The sequence below is a fragment of the Alosa sapidissima genome, chromosome 9 (genome assembly GCF_018492685.1).
Source record: "Alosa sapidissima isolate fAloSap1 chromosome 9, fAloSap1.pri, whole genome shotgun sequence".
In the NCBI taxonomy this organism is placed as follows: domain Eukaryota; kingdom Metazoa; phylum Chordata; class Actinopteri; order Clupeiformes; family Clupeidae; genus Alosa; species Alosa sapidissima.
The window spans coordinates 3,208,078-3,226,582 of NC_055965.1; the positions used below are offsets into that span (position 1 = coordinate 3,208,078).

Here is an 18,505-nt window from a genome sequence, read left to right on the forward strand (position 1 = left end):
TCACAGTTATCTTATTTTTTTTTTTTCCTGTTTGCTTTTCCAGTCCATGTCCACAAAAGCTGCGGTGGCGATGGGTCATGGAGATGCTTTCACAGAGTTTTATCACAGAACACCAGCAGTCCACCAGGGCAACGGCAGCAGTTGGGCTGGCTGAGTCCCAAACCCCGCCAGCGGCCCTCCTTATCAGTGGAGAAGCGTGTGGGATGCGGTCAGTTGGGCTTTGCGCTGGTGGCGAGGGGGGGCACATGTAACATGACGCGGAGTGTGTGTGTGTGTGTGTGTGTGGGTACATACGTGTGTGCGTCTTCATATGCACACTTACACACAGTTCATACTTAAAATGCACTTGTACCTAGAGTAGCGCTTTTCTTCGTTTACGTGTTGTAGTTTGTCCCTTGGTCATAGGCAGAGTACGTGGTCATTCCAAAGGCTGGCTGGGGGGATGTCAGAAGCGCTCAGGTGCGCTGGGCCTTGAAGCTTGCCAGAGTAGAATAAGGCAGAGTAGCAGTTCCCCTGGGAGTCTCACATGTGAACCTGTGTTTATGGAACACAGCATGGAAGTGCATGCATGTGTGTGTGAGAGAGTATGAGATGTGTGTGTGTGTGTGTGTGAGTATGAGATGTGTGTGTGTGTGTGTGTGAGAGTATGAGATGTGTGTGTGTGTGTGTGTGTGTGTGTGTGTGTGTGTGTGTGTGTGTGTGTGTGAGTATGAGATGTGTGTGTGTGTGTGTGTGTGTGTGTGTGTGTGTGTGTGTGAGAGAGAGAGTATGAGATGTGTGTGTGTGTGTGTGTGTGTGTGTGTGTGTGTGTGTGTGTGTGTGTGTGTGTGAGAGAGAGTATGAGATGTGTGTGTGTGTGTGCGTGTGAGAGTATGAGATGTGTGTGTGTGTGTGTTGGGGTAGGGTTGGGGGTAAGGGGGTGGTAGTGCTGAGGTGCTGTTGCGCACTGGCTAGCAGGCTGAGGAGCGCTGGGCGGCGGGGGGGGGGGGGGGGGGGGGACCTGCTGGCCGGCGACGGCTGCTCTACTCAGCCTGGGCGGCCTGCGTCTCGTTGAGGTCACTCGCCCGGCTGTCGGCGTCGTCGTCCGAGATCTCTCCCTCCATCTGTAGCTGGCGCCGCCCGGAACGGCCTGACGAGAAGCTGACGGGACCGCCGCGCCTAGATAAGGGTCAGAGGTCAGCAGATGACTAAGAGGTTTAGACCTAAAAGCCCTTGCTGGGTCATCCACACAGGTCAGTTCCCCCTGAGAAAAGGGCAGAGCTGATGGGGATGACGCTGTGGGATGACTGCAGAGATGGAGGCTGATGCTCCTCAGGAACTAGGACAGGGTGGTGTTAGAGCTGTGTGTCTGAGAGAGAGTGTGTGTGTCTGAGAGAGTGTGTGTGTGTCAGCTGTGTGTCTGAGAGAGTGTGTGTGTGTGTGTGTCAGCTGTGTGTCTGAGAGAGTGTGTGTGTCTGAGAGAGTGTGTGTGTGTGTGTGTGTCAGCTGTGTGTCTTAGAGAGCGTGTGTGTGTGTGTGTGTCAGCTTGTACTGTGTGGAATTAAACCAGATTAATGCAGATCCACAGTGTTAGGAAATATATCCATAATCACAGAATAGAGGATTGTTTAAAAAGTAAATCTGTGGGGAGGGGGGTCCTCACAGGATAAGCTGAGTGTCTTTGTGTAAGGGCCTAAACAAGACATTGAACGAGTGTGTGTGTGTGTGTGTGTGTGTGTGTGTGTGTGTGTGTTGGCTCTACCTGAGGCGGTTCTTCAGGGAGTTGACCTCTCGGCTGAGGCCCTCGCTGGCCTCGGTGGCGTCGTCCAGCTCTCTCTGCAGCTTCCTGCGGGAGGCGTTGGCACGAGTGGCCTCCTCCTCCGCCTCCTCCAGCTGACGCTTGAGCTGCTTCATGCGCGAGTTGGCTTTCTCCATCTAACACACACACACACACTTTATTGTTTTATTTGGAATGACTAGTACTCAGTGTTTCCCATACATTGACTAATCTGTGGCGGGGCGCCACAAAATCAAAATCGGCCGCCACAGATAAACAGAATATTCTGTTTAATTTAATTTAATTTAAATTAAATATAAGGTCAAATCCTTGCATTGCCATTGAGCTGCGCTTTTTACGCACGCAGCCTTTCCTTGCCCCGCCCCGCTCTCTCTCGTAGCCCGCTGCCCCTCTCCTCTACATGTGCATTTAACTAAATATTCACAATTGTTGAAGGATTGTTGTTGCCACATAGAAGCATTGCATAGAAGAAGTCTGGCTAAATTGCTATTAAATCCGCTTAGCATCGTGACCATGCTGCGCAAATTTGTTCAAAACTGCTGCATTGAAGTTAACTCTGCTAAGGCTAAGGTCTTATCCAAATAACTTTCAGTGTCCCGCCGGCGGGACGGTTACCCCCCTCCCCCACACATTCTAAATCAATTGTATGCACCATATTGCTATGTAGCATAGTAATGTTATACACCATTTCAAAGCTTTGACTCTTGGGAACCCAAAAATGACAACTTTTTTCATGTACAATCTGTATAGTGCTTTACATTCTCAGATTAATTTTATTATGTCTCAATTAAATTTGATCCAAAAGGCCCCCCTCCCCCTCCTTTGGTGATACCCTGACTTCTGGCTGCAGTGTAGCTGCAGCACAATAAGTAGATGCCTCATATTGGGTACTGAAATATTCACAATAATCCATAGAAATTGAATCTTCATGTTGTATTATCCAATATTACTTGTACAGATGTATAGTCTATCTTATACACACTCATTGAACCAACAAAGTAAATGCAAAAATAGAGACTTTTTTGTAATTATTCCATATTTTGTGTAGTCAGTCTATATCAGAAAACCTGACATACATACCAGGATTATGCTTCTACACAAAGGGGTTCATGTGCAGAAAGCATTTGATTGTCAGTATGCATTTTGGATAACAAAAAGTCCTATGGGGAGTATCCATAGGCATTTTACAAAACGCATGGGCATACCTTGGCAAATAATAGTCTAAAGCACTCATTATTTCATTCTATATTGATCAACTTTTGCACACAGCTTCACAAGACCTGGTGCTAGGGCTCAGTTGTGTTTCTAAGGGATATCAAGTGACCTAGAGGGCTGAAATGTGGTCAGTTCAGAGCTTGTAATCCGGCAGAAAGAAAAAACTATATTCTAGCCTCTGTAGCTCTTTGTCAGTACATCACACAGTTATCTTGACTGCTTCCTACGAAAGCTACAGGTTCTCAGCTTTCTATAGAGGTCCAGCACTTGATGGTTGACCCCAAAAGAGGTGGGAACAATGCCCTTGTAAATAGGCACAGTGCAATTTCAGGCAAAAACTTGACATTTTTACTGAGAACTATTTAACGTTATGAATTGCATCCACACATCAGCAGCCTTTTAACGTTAACTGTGTTAATCACGAACATCTTAAAGTGACAGGCACTCAATTAGACCTAAGTTTATACACTACCAAGACGATCTTAATCCCCCCCCCACCCCTCGTTGTCCAAGTCAGCTACCGCCACAAATTGAATCCAATTCTGAGAGAAAAACTGAGTAAAACAACACATATTAACAAAGAATCGGTTGTTTCACAAGACAGTACAAACACTGCGCTAATAGTCACAGTGTAGCACATTATACAGTATATGGAAATAAGGGCACAGAGTACACATGACACCACCTTCTCCAAATATACTGACTACCTATGACTGGTAACACAGAACAGTATGTGGCAATTTGAGTGGAAACACACATACAGTGGAGTTTGCAGTGCAAGTTTGCATCGCTGCATGTAAGGTGCTGTCAGTGGTCCTAAGTGACAATGGGATGCTCTTACCTGCTCCTTGTACTGGTCGGCATGGCGACGCTCATCCTCCACCTGCATGAACACTTCCTTCAGCTTCTTCTCCGTGCGCCGGACCACCTTGTTGGCCGCTGCTCTCTCCCTGCACACACGTCACACACACATCACACCTGTCATTCAGACACCTTTCCACCCTAATCAGACTACATTACATTACATTACATTACATTTAGCCAAAGCGACTTACATACGATTTACATATGTCAACTATATTACAAGGGATTACATTGTCCCCGAAGCAACTTGGGGTTAAGTGCCTTGCTCAAGGGCACAACGGTGGAAGCCGGGAATTGGACCGGCAACTTTCAGGCTACTGGACGCCAGTTCCTTAACCACTACACTACCTCCGCCCCACGACTACAACATTCCAACAGCCAATCAGAAGGCAGAATCTCCTCAGCCAATGAGATTGCATTATTTCCAGCAGCCTATCTGGATTCTGGTCCAGGGCGTTAGGGATGCTGGTGGTGCCACTCACTTGGCCTCCTGCTCCAGCTGCTCCTCCAGCTGTGCGATCTTGGCCTCCAGGGCGGTGATGGAGGCCTTGAACTTGGACTTGACGGCGCCCTCCAGCTCCTGCAGCTTGGCCTTCAGCTCCTTGTTCTGGCGGTCCAGCTGCTGCCGGGCGCTCTCGCTCTTCTGGGCGGCGCTGCGCTCGACCGTCAGCTCCGTGTTTAGGGCGTCCACCTGCAGGGGTAGACCGCACACAGACAAACCTGTAAAAACAAGATGCGGGCATCGTACACACCAATGATGTGTCCACTGGGAGGTCAAGGCAGGCTGGACGCCCATGAAGAGTGTGGGCCTTAGCCTACCTGCATGGTGGTCTTGCGGAAGCGATCGTTGAGCAGCTCCATACTGCTCTGTTCCTCCTCCAGCTCCTCCTCCAGCTGGGCGATGCGAGCCTCCAGCCTTCGCTTCTCATCCAGCAAGGCGGACCTGACACACACACACACACACACAAAGCTTTAGCACAATGGCCAACCCAGGCAGTGCTGGGATGTCATGTTGTGCGTGAGGTAGCTGGCCACTCACTTGCCAGAGGCGCTGTTGGAGATCTCGTCGGCCAGCTCGTCTCTCTCTTGCTCCGCGTGCCGGCGAGCCCTCTCAGACGCCGCCAGGTCCTGCACACAGGGTCATAAAGGTTAGCAACACATCATGGCAGGACACACGCCAGTGTCCAAGGGCACCCTCTAGTGTTTGCCGTATGCAGCATCGGAAGGCGCACAGTCCACATGGTGAATCAGTTTGACAAAAAAAGGTGCATGTGGTATCAGAAATGTATCTACAGTTTATAATGTATTTAGAGTTTTTCATGTTTTTCAGTTTTCATGATTACAATTTGCATTATTAAAGTGATGTATCAAATCTCCCTGTACAGAGTTTGATTCAAAATAAAACATTTTTATGGGCCTCCTAAACAGTCAAATAAAATATAAAAACATCCCACACAACAAAAACATCAGAATTGAATACGCATTAGACTGGCCACAAAGTGGTCCGATCTGCTAACTTGCTTGTTGGAAAAGCACCACTGCTCAGCCTGCAGTGCTTGGCTGTCTCTCCCTCCATGATGTGGTCATGTTCCTAGTTGATATGCCAGTTTCTTTTTAACAGTCATGAAATTATGTGTACTGAAATGTATCTGCTGAATCTCCTCAAGGGGAAAAAGAATCTGGCTTTTATTCTTGTTTGTGTTACTGACAAGTCCACTTTGAAACTTTTTAAATGTTGTTTGTGTTTCCTACTGTTGCTAAGCGACAGTGCCTCCCACTCAGCCTGGCCTCTCACCTCCTGAAGCTGCAGAATCTCGGCCTCCAGGCTCTTGAGCTTCTTCTCGTTCTCCTTGGACTGGGCGAAGATCTCGTCTCGGGACGCGCGGGCCTCCTCCAGCTCCCTCTGGTAGTCCTTCATCTGGGCCTGGACCAGGTGCACAGAACAGATCTCAGAAACTGTATCATGTACTGTATATTAATGTGCTGTGTCTGTTGGTACTCAATAGAACTATGAATAGTCTTCAATGTATTTCTTATATTTAAAAATGTGTCCATCTCGTGATTCGCATTCTATCCAGAGGGGATCCAGAGCAGACACAAAAATTGCAATCTCCGTAGCTGCATTCTATTCTGCGTACCTGGAGTTTGCGTAGCTGCTTGATGGCCTCGTCGCGGCCCTTGTTGGCCGCCTCTATCTGAGCCTCCAGGTCCTTGAGGTCCATCTCCAGCTTCTTCTTGGCGGCCACGGCCAGGGCGCGCTGCTTGCGCTCGTCCTCCAGCTCTGCCTCCATCTCCCGCACCTGAGGAGGACGAGGGGAGGAGGTGGTGAGGAAGGGGTTCGCTGCACACCGGGAGGACACACTGGCAAACACTGCCCATGCTAACGGTGTTTAGTGCTTGTGAAGCTAACTCTCACACCCCCATTTAGCTAACACATATGACACAAACATAAAGTTTTTTTAATGACACTGTTGAACGACCTTAAGAAATGAGGTGACCGTTTTAAAAAAGTGAGTCAGAAAAATCAGGTCATTAAGGGTTATATCCTGGTTTAGTTTGACCAAGATAGCTCAACAGCTCCTGCACAAGAACAGTAGTAGTGGATGAGGCACCTTGGATTTGGAAAAGCAAACACCGCTAGATGGACACTTAACACTGACACTTAACAGTCAGCGTATGCATGGCCATCAGTGTAAGAGTAGGACATCAACCAACAGAGTGTAATTGGCTGGTTCCTCACTTTAGCAATACCAACATTCCAAAACCTTTCCACAACCTTCTACAAAGTGTATTTAAAGTATTAATTTCTATGGAGTTACATGATTAACTATGATTACAACTTTTACAAGCTGCGTGTAGACTGATGAGCAGCCCTCACCTGTTTGACCAGCTGCCTCCTCTTCTCCTCGCCCTGCTCGTCTTTGGCCTGCAGGTCCCGGTCAAACTGGGCCTTCATGGCCTGCATGTTGACCTCCAGCCTGAGCTTGGCGTCCTCGGTGGCCTGCAGCTCGTCCTCCAGCTCCTCCAGCTGCGTGCGCATCTCCTCCACCTGCTGCTCCAGCGTCCGCTTGGACTTCTCCAGCTCGTGGACCTGCACCGGTCAGGGCAGCACCGGACACCGTGAGTCCAACAAGCAGAAGACCACACTCGGTACATCTCACACTCAGTACATCTCACACTCGGTACATCTCACACTCGGTACATTTTACACTTCAGTGTTTTGTTTAGCTCAGGATTTTACAGCGAGCGCCCGGGAGTGGTATAAGAGCGCTAGATAATATTGTTATTAGAAGTTAATGAGGACTGGATTGTCATGCACAGAAAAGATGGACTGTTCTGCTATGTGACAGTCAGACAGTCCAAACACACGTCAGACACACAGACACACATCTACGTGGTTGCGCTTCTGCTCTGCTGTTGGTCGCGCGTGAGACTCACGTTCTTGCCCACGTCGTCCTTGGAGCTGATCAGGTCCTCCATCTCGGTGCGCAGCTGCTTGTTGAGCCGCTCAAACTCCTCCTTGGCCTCCAGGGCCTCCTCCAGTGCGCGGCCCATGGACAGAGCTTTGGTGTCCTTCTCCCGGGCCTCGGCCTCCGCGCGGTCTCGCTCGTCCGCGTAGCGGGCCGAGATGGTCTTCTCCTCAGCCAGCAGCTAAAACACACAAAAATGACACACGGGTTCCTGAAGAAACAGTGGAAAGTTCTTTTTGTTTGTCTTATGTCCTTTACAAATGTCTACTGAGTCTAAACCTACAGGGTCCTAATGAGAGAAGTTCTTCTGTGGCTACAGTTTCATGAACCTGCCCAAGCACTTGAGTTAAATTTGTCTAGAACATGTCATGAACTTCGGAAACCAAATTCCAGGGAGTTGCTGGTGACACCCAGAACAAAAAACTAAGGCACTCCATCTTTAGGTCATGTGTGTGTGTGTGTGTGTGTATGTATATATATATATAAACACACAGTATATAGGCATACATATATAGGCAGACAGACCAATAACAAACGAGTTTTGACCACTTTATCTAGGTTTGGCAAACAAAATCTGTCTGGAATATATAGCAGCTATGTAACACCCAATGGCTAAGTGCTTCTACTTGTGGACTATACCTGGTCGAACTTCTTCTGCTTCTTCTCCAGGTTGGAGACGATCTGCCTCTGGTGGTCCAGGTCCACCATCAGGTCATCCAGCTCCTGCTGCAGCCGGTTCTTGGTCTTCTCCATCTTGTCGAAGGCCATGGCCTTCTCCTCCAGCCTCTGCGTGGTGCACTCCATGTCCTTCAGCAGCTTGCGCTTCACCTCCTCCAGACACTCCATGGTGCCCACGTCATCCTCCAGCCTCTTCCTGGACTCCACCAGCTGAGGGGAGAAGACTCTACCGGTCAGTCTCCTGCGTCACTCATATCGTTAAGGAGAAGACTCTACCGGTCAGTCTCCTGCGTCACTCATATCGTTAAGGAGACTCTACCGGTCAGTCTCCTGCGTCACTTAAGGAGAAGACATACTGTACATCACAGACACAGTCTAGAGCTTCTTCAAACTCCACTCTCTTTGGTATTCGAAGGGGTGTTCATGTGTGTGTGTGTGTGTGTGTGTGTATATGTGAGTATGTGTGTGTGTGTGTGTGTGTGTGTACCTGGGACTGCAGGGTGGCCAGCTGTTTCTCCAGGTTCTTGCGCGCCTCCTCCTCCTCCTCCTGCTGCTCCAGCAGGGTGTTCTTCTCTTCCTCCAGCTGCCGGATGCGGCTGCTCAGATTCAGTTTCTGACGCGTCTCCTCCTGGAGCAGCTCCTACACACACACACACACACACACACACACACACACACACACACACACAATATTTGTAGCTATGTAAGAGGTAGACATCTCGACAACAGATTTCTACAGTATGTGTACGAGGCAGAGTTGTATATCTCTCTGAGGGGTCACCTGGGTGTCCTGCAGCTGGCTCTCCATGCTGGCAGCATCCTTGGTCAGTTTGATTCCCTTCTTCTCTGCTTCCTCCAGCAATGTGGAGACGTTGTCCAATTCCACCTACAAGCCACACAAACATGCAAGGCTCCATCAGCAGCCACTCAAAAGATACAGTACACTTACTTATTCCCTCCCATGAATCAATCCCCCTATCCTCTTCACTCTTATGGTCAAACACAGTGTAGGTCCAGCTAAAGATGTCCTGATGGGCCCAATTTCTCCAGCCTGCTCCCCAGCGACTGACCTGTAGCTTGTGGGAGCGGTCGGCCAGCTCGGTCTTGACCCTCTCGCCCTCGGTGGCGCGGCCCATGACCTCCTGCAGCTGTGACTCCAGCTTCTTCCTCTTGTGCTCCGACTCGGCCTTGACCTGCTGCAGCCCCTTCAGCTCGTTGGCCAGCTCCCTGTTGTCCGTCTCCAGCGTCTGCTTGTTCTTCTCCAGGTTGGCCTTGAACTGAGCAGGAGAGAACCAGACCAGAGCACATCAGCAGGGGCACATCAGCAGGGTCTGCTCAAGAGGTAGGAGACGCTGCGGGGGGTCATGACACTGACCCTTCCAATAGCAGAGCAGTTATTCAATTCTAAATGTGACCCTTCTGTTTGCTTGGGAATATGCTACAGCTACAACAAACCAGTACATGACTTCAGAAGATGTCTGAGTGCTCACACAAATCAGTACATTCAGGGTTCCCACTCTAAGACAAATGTAAAATTCCATGACTTTTCCCTGATAAAAATCTGAATTTCCATGACCTTCTATATAATAAATGGTACAACATACAAAGATTTCAGAACAGTCGCGTAGCGTTCAAGAATCTTTTACTTTTTTAGAGTGGGAGATGAATAAAGGGTCACTGAATAACCAAAGTTAGACTAACCACAACTACTCAAGCAAGCAGTAAAGCTAATAATCAGATATACACCAATTCTGAGTGAAAATATATTTGTATTAATGTATTTTGGCAAGTAAATTTTGAACTGCTACAAAATTCCATGATATTCCATGACTTTGCCCCCGAAATTATAAAATTCCCTGACTTTCCATGTCTGGAATAGACTTTCCCAAATTACATGATATTCCAGAAATTCCATGACCCGGGAACCCTGTACATTACTTCAGAAGATGTCTGAGTGCTCACAAATCAGTACATTACATTACTTCAGAAGATGTCTGAGTGCTCACACAAATGGCCTCCATGCCCTCATGCAGTGATGTTTTATAACATGGATCAGGTTATAACTCATTTCTACAGTCTTAGGGGTTCTAGCAGGTCAGTGTGAGGGCAGCTGTGTGTGTAGAGGCCACTCACTCGCTTGGCCTGCTCAAGCTGCTCAGAGAGCTCCTCCAGGGCCGTGCCGTGCCTCAGCCTCATCTCCTGGATCTGGGCCTCGTGGTTCTTGGCCTCCTCATCGATGGCCTTCTTCAGCTCTGCTACCTCCTGCTCACGCTTGGTCCTGTGCAGAGAGACGCGGACTCTTTACAAACTACATACATACGGCACACAGCACGTGTTTAGCAACTAGTTAAATAATAATAATAATAATAATAATAATAAATGTAAAAAGAAACTAAGAACTAAGTCTAAACTGCTCCTAATTCCAGTGGGAGAAAACTGTGATTATTCATTGTGATTACACAGCCTGCGTGTGTGTCTGATTATCTGTTCCTATAAAGTCTGTCCGTGTCTGTGTGTGTGTGTGTGTGTTACCTGAGTTCCTGCTGAGCGGCGGTGGTGTCCAGCGTGTCCTCCAGCTCGGTCTTGAGGGCCTCCAGCTCCTCGCTCAGGTCCCTCTTGTGTTTCTCGGCCTTGTTGCGGGACACGCGCTCAGACTCCAGGTCCTCCTGCAGCTCGGCCAGCTGAGCCTGCAGCTCCCGCACCTGCTTCAGCGCGTTGTTCTTGTGGGCCAGCTCCTCGTCGCTCCTGCATCACACACACACACACACACACACACACACACACACACACACACACGCACACACACACACGCACGCACACACACACACAAACACATTATGTGGAATACTGATGCACACGTGAAGGATATACAGCCATGATACACTAATGTTAAGATAATACTTACTCACTTGCATCATCTCACTGTAGGTGAACAATTTTAGATTTTATGTATTTTATAAAAAGATCACATTACTCACTAACCTTGTCCTCGCTGCCTTTCATATTCAACCATTATATGGTATTTTTTAAACACCCTCTCTCTCACATGACTTAAGTATGTAAATAAATATCAAGCATTGCTAAATAGTCAGTGGTCCAAAGGGTTGCACTGTCTAACACAGCTAGAGGGAACACTTCCTTAGGGCCGGTTTATAGTCACACAAGCCATGCAGACACATCTGACAACACAAGGCTCACACAAGTATTGAAGAGCCCTCTCGTAGTCTACACAAGCTACATGGATGACGCGTCTAACCCCACTTCTCGATGCGTTCGCGTAGCTCGCTTAGCCTATGAATCAGCCCTTATTCGAAAAGGGTAGAACCACTGGGACCACTAGGTGGCAGTATTACACACATCACCCATGAGACTGACAGAATGTGAGATTGTGTTTGTTTTCTCGGATGAAGTTCAATTGCAAAACCATAATGAGATTGGATCCCAGTTGTTGCTGCTCATGAAGGCTGACTGGAGGCCTGCCTGCATTCCATCCACATTCCTCTGGGCTAAGTCCTCTAGGTAAACAACAACCAAGCACTCACAAACAACAACTGGCTGCTAAACCACTGGAAGGCTTACATTTGTAATTATATTTAATTCTTCCCAATCGATTGTATTTCTTTATAATTATAATTAGCCAATATTTTTTTTAATAACTTAAACTATTACACAATATCCAAGCCTATGTTTCATTAAATTTGTATTTTTGGTGATTACTGAAAAAGACGTAGCATTTAACTGTGGCAATAAAAATACTATTTCCAGGGTGTAGGGAGGTTAATGTTTGACCACCCAGGTGCCGGTCAGCAGTAGAAGTGGTAGTGCTGTGGATCTGTGGATGGTCTTGCGTCCGGTGGTGGTGCAGTGAGAGGCTCACCTAGCCAGTGCGGCCTGCAGCTCCTCCTCCTTCTTGGCCAGCTGGATCTTGAGCTCCTCGATTTGAGCCTGCAGCTCGGCGATCTGATCCTGCAGGTCTGTGGTCTCACTGTCCAGTTTCCGCTTGGCCTTCTCCAGCTCCTGCCTGGTCTTCTCCTCCTTCTTCAGCCGCTCTGTGGGACACAGTTAGAACATCTCACTCAGAACCTCTCTCCTGGGGTCTCCTGCATCCCTTTCCAGGTTCTTCACATGGCCACACTTCTAGACTCCCAGGCTCACCTTCCAGGTCCACCATCATCATCTCCTGCTTGTTCTTCACCTTGCCGAGGGTCTTGGCCTTCTCCTCTTCCTCAGCCAGCTGGGAGGTCATCTCACTCACACGATCCTCCAGCAGTTTCTTCTCCTGTGCAAACACGAGGAGGGAGAAAGGACTTTTAAGTGGAACATGTCTCGTGACATGGCGCCAGATTACAGATGCTGTAATGACCTCACCTTGAGGAACTTGGAATTCTGGTCCTCCAGCAGCAGAATGTCCTCCTCCATCTTTTTGATCTTGGCCTCAGCGGTCACCTTCTCCAGCTGCAGCTTCTGCCTGGCCGCTTCCTCCTCATCCAACTGCTCCTCCAGGTCCTATCGCACACACACGCACACACACACACACACACACACACACACACACACACACACACACACACACACACACACACACACACACGTCAGGCTCTGGTACCTCTCCCCTATTCAGTGTGCTGACCTACAGTTCAACAGCAGGATCCTGTGCCAGACCTGGATGTGAGACTGCATCTTCTTCTTCTCGTTTGTGAGGGCCTGGTTGCGCTCTTCCTCCTCCTCCACCCGCGACTCCAGATCGTGCAGGATCTCCTCCAGCTCCTGCTTCTTGGCGACGAGGCGGGCGCGGATCTCCTCGGCCTCCGCAAACAGCTCCGTCTCGGCCTGCAGCTGCTCCGCCAGGATGTTCTTCTCCTCCAGAAGCTGAGGACACCAAAACATTTTCACATTAGGCATTATCAGGATTTAGATCTTCAATTAGATCTTCACTACGTGCTACATCAACAGGTGTCATCCGCTACAGAACTGTTGTCTAGTAGAGCATCTGCGGGATGCTACACGGGGCTCCGCGATGCGGCTCTGACCTGCTGGTGCTTCCTCTCCATCTCCACCAGCTCACTCTCCACTTTGCTCTGGCGCTCCTTGACCTTGACCAGCTCCTCGTCTTTGGCCTGCATCTCCTCCTCCTGTCTGGTGACTTGTAGCAGCGGCTTCACCTGCAATGCACAGAGGACATGGGTTACTCTCGATCACACACACACACACACGTGCACACACACACACACACCCACACGCACACACACACACGCACACACACACGCACACACACACACACACAATGAGCCCACCTTGGTGAAGAGTCTCCACCATTGCCAGTGGCGCAGCTTCAGGTATGCGGCACAGTTCCTCTGAAGAACCTTCAGGGCGCTGAGTTGCTGTTGCTTTTTGGCAAAGGCCCTAGGAGACGAAGATCAACAGAAATGTTAGGTAAAACTGCCACACAAAACATTTCCCAGTGTCTATTGTACAACAGAACTAGGAAGCAAATCCATTTAATTTAAGACAATTGCAATTCATTACAAAGATTAATCCATGATTATGGACTTGCAGATGGCAAAGTTAATTTAAAATGCTACTGTTAAGGTCTAGAGATAAATTGTATAGGGCACATGGACCCTTAGACCCAAACCTAAATGAAGCACAAATGAATCATGTGGTTTCCTGAAATGAGCTGTTTCTTTATGTTATCAATGTTATCACAGCTAGTGTGAAAGGGCCATAACTCACTTGCGGGCAATATATCCTCTGCACACAGCCTGGAAGTAGATGATGATGTCGGTGATCTTCAAATCCCTCTCCTCCTCCAGATGGGCCAGAACTCCGGTTCTGAAGAAGATCTTGCTCTGACCGATCCGGTACAGGTTGGGGTCCAGCTCCAAGGCTCGGATCTATGGATTAGTGAAATAAAGTCAGGAAGGAGTCCAAGAGAATTAGACAGAGCTTTCTCAAATACCAGTCTCCATGTACCTCAACATACAATGCTGTGTAGTGTGTATTATATGCCAAGTTGTAATACTGTCTGTACCGAATGTACTTTTCTGTTCAGGAAGAACGAAAAGATGCTTTACCATTCTCTCACAAGCCTGTTTTCCATCCATGAAGCCCTTGGGAATTGCATTGGGTGTCAGGATCTCATACCTGTATACATGTGAGAGAAAAAAAGTCACCCTTTCTGAATAGTTTCAGCGACTCCATATTATTATTCTCTAGAAGCTCAAGGTGTTATGTGCGTGTACCTCTGTCTGAACTCCTGGAAGACGATGCGATTGGGGAAACCCTGTCTGCAAATGCGGATGCCCTCCAAGACACCGTTGCACCTCAACTGATCCAAGACCAGGTGAGGGTCAAGTTTTCCCGCCTAACAGCAAGTGGGATTTTAGAAGATGAAAGAAGCTGGATAAGTGATATCAAATTCATAAACATCTATCATTAGAAAGAATGTGTGTTTTGTGCATTTACTCTCTTCTCGTGGTTGGGAATGATACATCGGACAAAGTTGGGGTTTGTGTTCCTGAGTGTGGCCATCAGTTTGGTGAGGGACTCCTTATAGAGCTGGCCCACAGTGCGGAACATTCCCTTCTTGGTCTTATACGTAGCGCCAAACGCCGTCTCGTTCATGCCAGCCACCTGGTCAAGACCCACAATACGGTCCACTACACCGGTAAACCGAGAGAAGACAGGAGGATGGAGAGACAGAAGCCGTTAGAAATGATGGCACCAGGTCATTCATGCTGAGATTGCCTTTCAGTGCAGATCTAGGGCAAGTTGTGCCTTATGGGCCCTCATAGTAAGAAGTTAAAACGCTATATAAGGAAAAAATCTATTCCTGGATCTGCACTTGATGGCTTTGTTTTCCCTCAGAGTGTTTGACAGTGGCAGGCTACGGAAGCCAGTGGGGCCAGGTTTGGATGGGAGGATGGAATCTGGGATGCAATTCCTACTGGACATGACTAATTCTGCCCTTAACAAATGATCTGGGATCTGCTGTTATCAAATCTTTCCCCGTCCTGCTTTATAATGAGCAAACCAGTCGTGGTGATCCGATAACAGTTGTTAAGGGCATTCACAGATGAAATGGCAGACAAACCAAGAAGGGGCTTGAGGATGGAACACGACCTGGGTATGGACTAGATTTTTTAAAATCTAGCGTAAAGCTAGGTAAGCTTATGGAGTATATGAACTGGAAACTCCAGTCATCAAGCTTGCCAAAGCATATTAAAGCAATGATTTTTCGAGTGATACTTCAATCCACCATTAGAAATAGACTTGGGAGGTGCCCCATTTTGATTTACAGACGAAATACAAATCTGCAGCTAATTTAAGGGGTTCTTCAAGGGCCAATAAAACTAATTAAAATATCAACCACAGACTATGGACATTGATTTGCACTGTTCTGATTCTTCTACTGTATTAAGGAAAACAATTAAACACTCTTTGTTTATTTTTCCTTTCAGCAAATCTTGCCATAAGAATCTGATTCAATCTGTGATTGTGACAACTGTTCATTATCACGTTATTACTGCTGCTCCAATTCAATTCAGCCTCAAAACCTAGAGGCCATATTGGACTGTAGAAGATTTTCCTGAGAACCATGTACATAGATAGAATTGTACTGTAACACTGTACAAAAGAATCCCAGGAAATAATATAATCAAGAGCGCAAAGCAGTTTTCTGTAGTTTTGGTCACGGCTGGCTTACTGTGTTTATATTTATTTTAAAGTGATTTGACAGATGGGATAGTGAGCGCGTCACTGGATGGATTTAACAGACAGGCATTGGCTGAATGCTACAAGATGTCAAGTATTCAGTCAAACTGTGAGTTAATCAGTGTGTGTTGGACTTTACTAGCAAGGGCAAGGATGTGAAATTTAAGAGGGACTAACATGGAAAGTGAATTTCATTAAGCAATTTTTGGATAAAAGTTCTATCCCTTTTAGCCCTTTATAGAAGAAAGGGTGTTCTAGAGAGATCATAAAAAAATACATATATATATATTTTTTTTTTTTCACATATTAAATTGTGTCTCCGTGCGTCACTAGACAAAATTAGGATTGAGAATTAACTCCAGACTGCAAAGACTTCAGACTGCATTCATAACGTAGATTGCAACGATGACCTGGATTCTAGACGGGCAAGTCCCAGTGAACTAAAAAGATAACTGTTCTAAATTTAGGGAGCAGGAATTCGGAACAGTCGTCTTCTACGTTCTTCTCCAATGAATAGGTCAAGTTCGCTAGAAACTGCTTGCCTGTCACGGTTTGGAGTTGGCAGTCTGGCTTTGTACATCTTTTGATGAAAAAAAAAAAAAAAAAACTAGCAAACTAGTAGGTAATTGGCGAACAAAATATAAAAATACACGAGGACCCTACTATCAGTACATTATTGCCATAGATCATTCCATCAAGTTAAACCTCTCCAGGATTGGCCATCTGGTGTGCCTTGTGTTTTTCTCTGATGAATAAAAGCAGATAAAAGAGTTGGTTTAACGGTTTACTGGCTGACCTCCCTTGGCCCCGTGGAGACGCTTTTGGTGTACTGGTGCTGATGGAAGGGTCTGGGGGTCATTTGGATTCCGATGGAACAAGCCGCTTATTGTTCCGCTCCGAGCGCGACACACTATGGAATTCCTTCTCCCCTCACTCTAAGTGGTCTCTCCTCTGCTGCCGGCACAGAATGCCGTCTGACATTTTGGTGTAAGCAGGCAGCCGTGCACGTACATGTGTGCATAGACAGAACAGGCCCACATCAGGAGGCCACCTCAAAGTGAGGGTGGTCAGGGCAGTAGCAGTCAGATGTCTTCAGACATCAACAGATGCAAGTTCATGTCGGAGTTATGAACTGCTGATGTTTTGATGTTTGGTTTGTTTCGGTTACTGCAACATGTATTTATCTACACAAAACCCAAACCACACTGATTTGTTATGTTTCAGGAGCAGCTTTGATGACTGAGTGGATTTGCTCTCTCAGAGAAAACAACAAAAATGTTTATTCCCCCCCCCCCCCCCCACCCAGAGGAGAATTGCTGAAGGGCGCAGGCCTCAGCTCTCTACGTTAGACAGAGAGGGACAGGGGACATGCAGGCCTAGAAGCAGAGAGGGGTCGTCTGAGGGGACACAATGCGCTGGTAAGCAGACACCTACAGCACAGTCCACATTCACCTGGAGCCTCATGAAGGCTAGAGACGTCATAGAATGACGCTCTTTGTATATTCTGAATCTCTATGGTTGAGGGGGGCAGGAAAAAAATAAAAATAAAAAAAGAAACATATCAATATAGATAAGACATACACAGACAGTACATAGCAGCATAGCACAGTCAACTATGTGTTATCTAGTCGACATTGCAACAATACTTTATACCAATATTATTACTTTATTAACTGACCCTTTCGATCCCCAGCAGAAAATACATTTGGGTTTCATAAAGTGCTAGCTTTCTCCTCCTGTAACTTGTGGCAGCTCTCAATACAAAAGTAATTTCTTGGCCATCTCCTTCTTTAATACACCATTTCCACATTCTGGCCACTTTTCTAAAGAGCTACTTCCTCAATTTTTACAAACTGAACAAAATGGCCATCTTTCAGCCAGTCAACTGTTTAGAACAGAGCTGGGGTTCACAGAAGCAGGAAGGAGACTTTTATTGTTCCTAATAATTGTAATCTCTGAGGGGGAAAGACTCCGTCAATTCAGCCATTGACATGAGCAGACATTGACCTAGTGATGCATCTGCCATGGCAGACGGAGCAGAGCAGACAGACAGACAGGGCACGTGGGCAGACAACAGCCTCTTTCTTCCTAACGGAGGGAGGCGGCAGCCACTTAATGCTCCTCATGTCTGGGCGAGTGCGGGTGGGGCTTGGGCTATGGAGCTTCATTAGGGCCATCTTACCGTCTTTCCACAGCTCGGCCACGAATTTGTCGGTGGACTGGTGCAGCAGTGTGGCCACGTTGTCGTTCAGCGGGTCCATGTTCTTCATCAGCCACTCGTCCGCCTTGTAGTCCACCTGGGAGACGGGGGATGGACACAGCTCATGTGAAGCACATCCAGAATGGTTACAGGGGACTCATACTGTATTCATAACATACGGGAAATAATTTGATAAATAAAAACAGTTGCCATCTGCCCAAAGAAAAAGACCGGTTGGTGATGTGATTGTGACTCATAAAAAGGAGAGCGATTTGGACTTAACTATACGCTTCAAAAACAATCTTGTTATTCACAGTACATTTCCTGTATCATCTATTGAAACAGGAGGAGGTCCACAGAACAGCAAAACTAGGTGGGGACAATGAACTTGTGTCCAAATGTGATGAAAACAATTCTAGAAAAACAGAAAAACAACATGACATGGTTTAATACAAAGCTGTAATATTTTGCTGGTCACATTACATTTCCTCTCCACTTTATCATGTATCCAAACATCTCTCAGTGGGAGGTCCACACACAGGGCGTGGGCCGAGAGCGTGTCCAAACTCGAAAATAAACCGGCCGACA

General features: G+C 47.3%; 1 protein-coding gene across 2 annotated transcripts in view; it reads right to left on the reverse strand.

Annotated features, from left to right (window-relative positions):
* Positions 1 to 845: 845 nt before the first annotated feature.
* The window catches only part of myh10 (myosin, heavy chain 10, non-muscle), a 56,087-nt gene continuing 38,427 nt past the window's right edge, over positions 846 to 18,505 (reverse strand). For both annotated transcript variants that reach the window (XM_042105609.1, XM_042105608.1), the window contains 27 exons: positions 17,900 to 18,014; positions 14,470 to 14,663; positions 14,247 to 14,368; positions 14,079 to 14,148; positions 13,738 to 13,898; positions 13,299 to 13,407; positions 13,035 to 13,166; positions 12,667 to 12,873; positions 12,373 to 12,510; positions 12,160 to 12,283; positions 11,882 to 12,053; positions 10,537 to 10,749; positions 10,138 to 10,282; positions 9,075 to 9,281; positions 8,786 to 8,890; positions 8,492 to 8,644; positions 7,966 to 8,214; positions 7,295 to 7,507; positions 6,735 to 6,947; positions 5,995 to 6,156; positions 5,652 to 5,780; positions 4,896 to 4,984; positions 4,676 to 4,799; positions 4,339 to 4,547; positions 3,834 to 3,942; positions 1,742 to 1,914; positions 846 to 1,158 (listed from right to left, as the gene is read on the reverse strand). In XM_042105609.1, the coding sequence (XP_041961543.1) occupies positions 1,023 to 1,158; positions 1,742 to 1,914; positions 3,834 to 3,942; positions 4,339 to 4,547; positions 4,676 to 4,799; positions 4,896 to 4,984; positions 5,652 to 5,780; positions 5,995 to 6,156; positions 6,735 to 6,947; positions 7,295 to 7,507; positions 7,966 to 8,214; positions 8,492 to 8,644; positions 8,786 to 8,890; positions 9,075 to 9,281; positions 10,138 to 10,282; positions 10,537 to 10,749; positions 11,882 to 12,053; positions 12,160 to 12,283; positions 12,373 to 12,510; positions 12,667 to 12,873; positions 13,035 to 13,166; positions 13,299 to 13,407; positions 13,738 to 13,898; positions 14,079 to 14,148; positions 14,247 to 14,368; positions 14,470 to 14,663; positions 17,900 to 18,014 (4,173 nt within the window). In that variant the 3' untranslated portion in view covers positions 846 to 1,022. The remainder of the gene's footprint in view (positions 1,159 to 1,741; positions 1,915 to 3,833; positions 3,943 to 4,338; positions 4,548 to 4,675; positions 4,800 to 4,895; positions 4,985 to 5,651; positions 5,781 to 5,994; positions 6,157 to 6,734; positions 6,948 to 7,294; positions 7,508 to 7,965; positions 8,215 to 8,491; positions 8,645 to 8,785; positions 8,891 to 9,074; positions 9,282 to 10,137; positions 10,283 to 10,536; positions 10,750 to 11,881; positions 12,054 to 12,159; positions 12,284 to 12,372; positions 12,511 to 12,666; positions 12,874 to 13,034; positions 13,167 to 13,298; positions 13,408 to 13,737; positions 13,899 to 14,078; positions 14,149 to 14,246; positions 14,369 to 14,469; positions 14,664 to 17,899; positions 18,015 to 18,505) is intronic.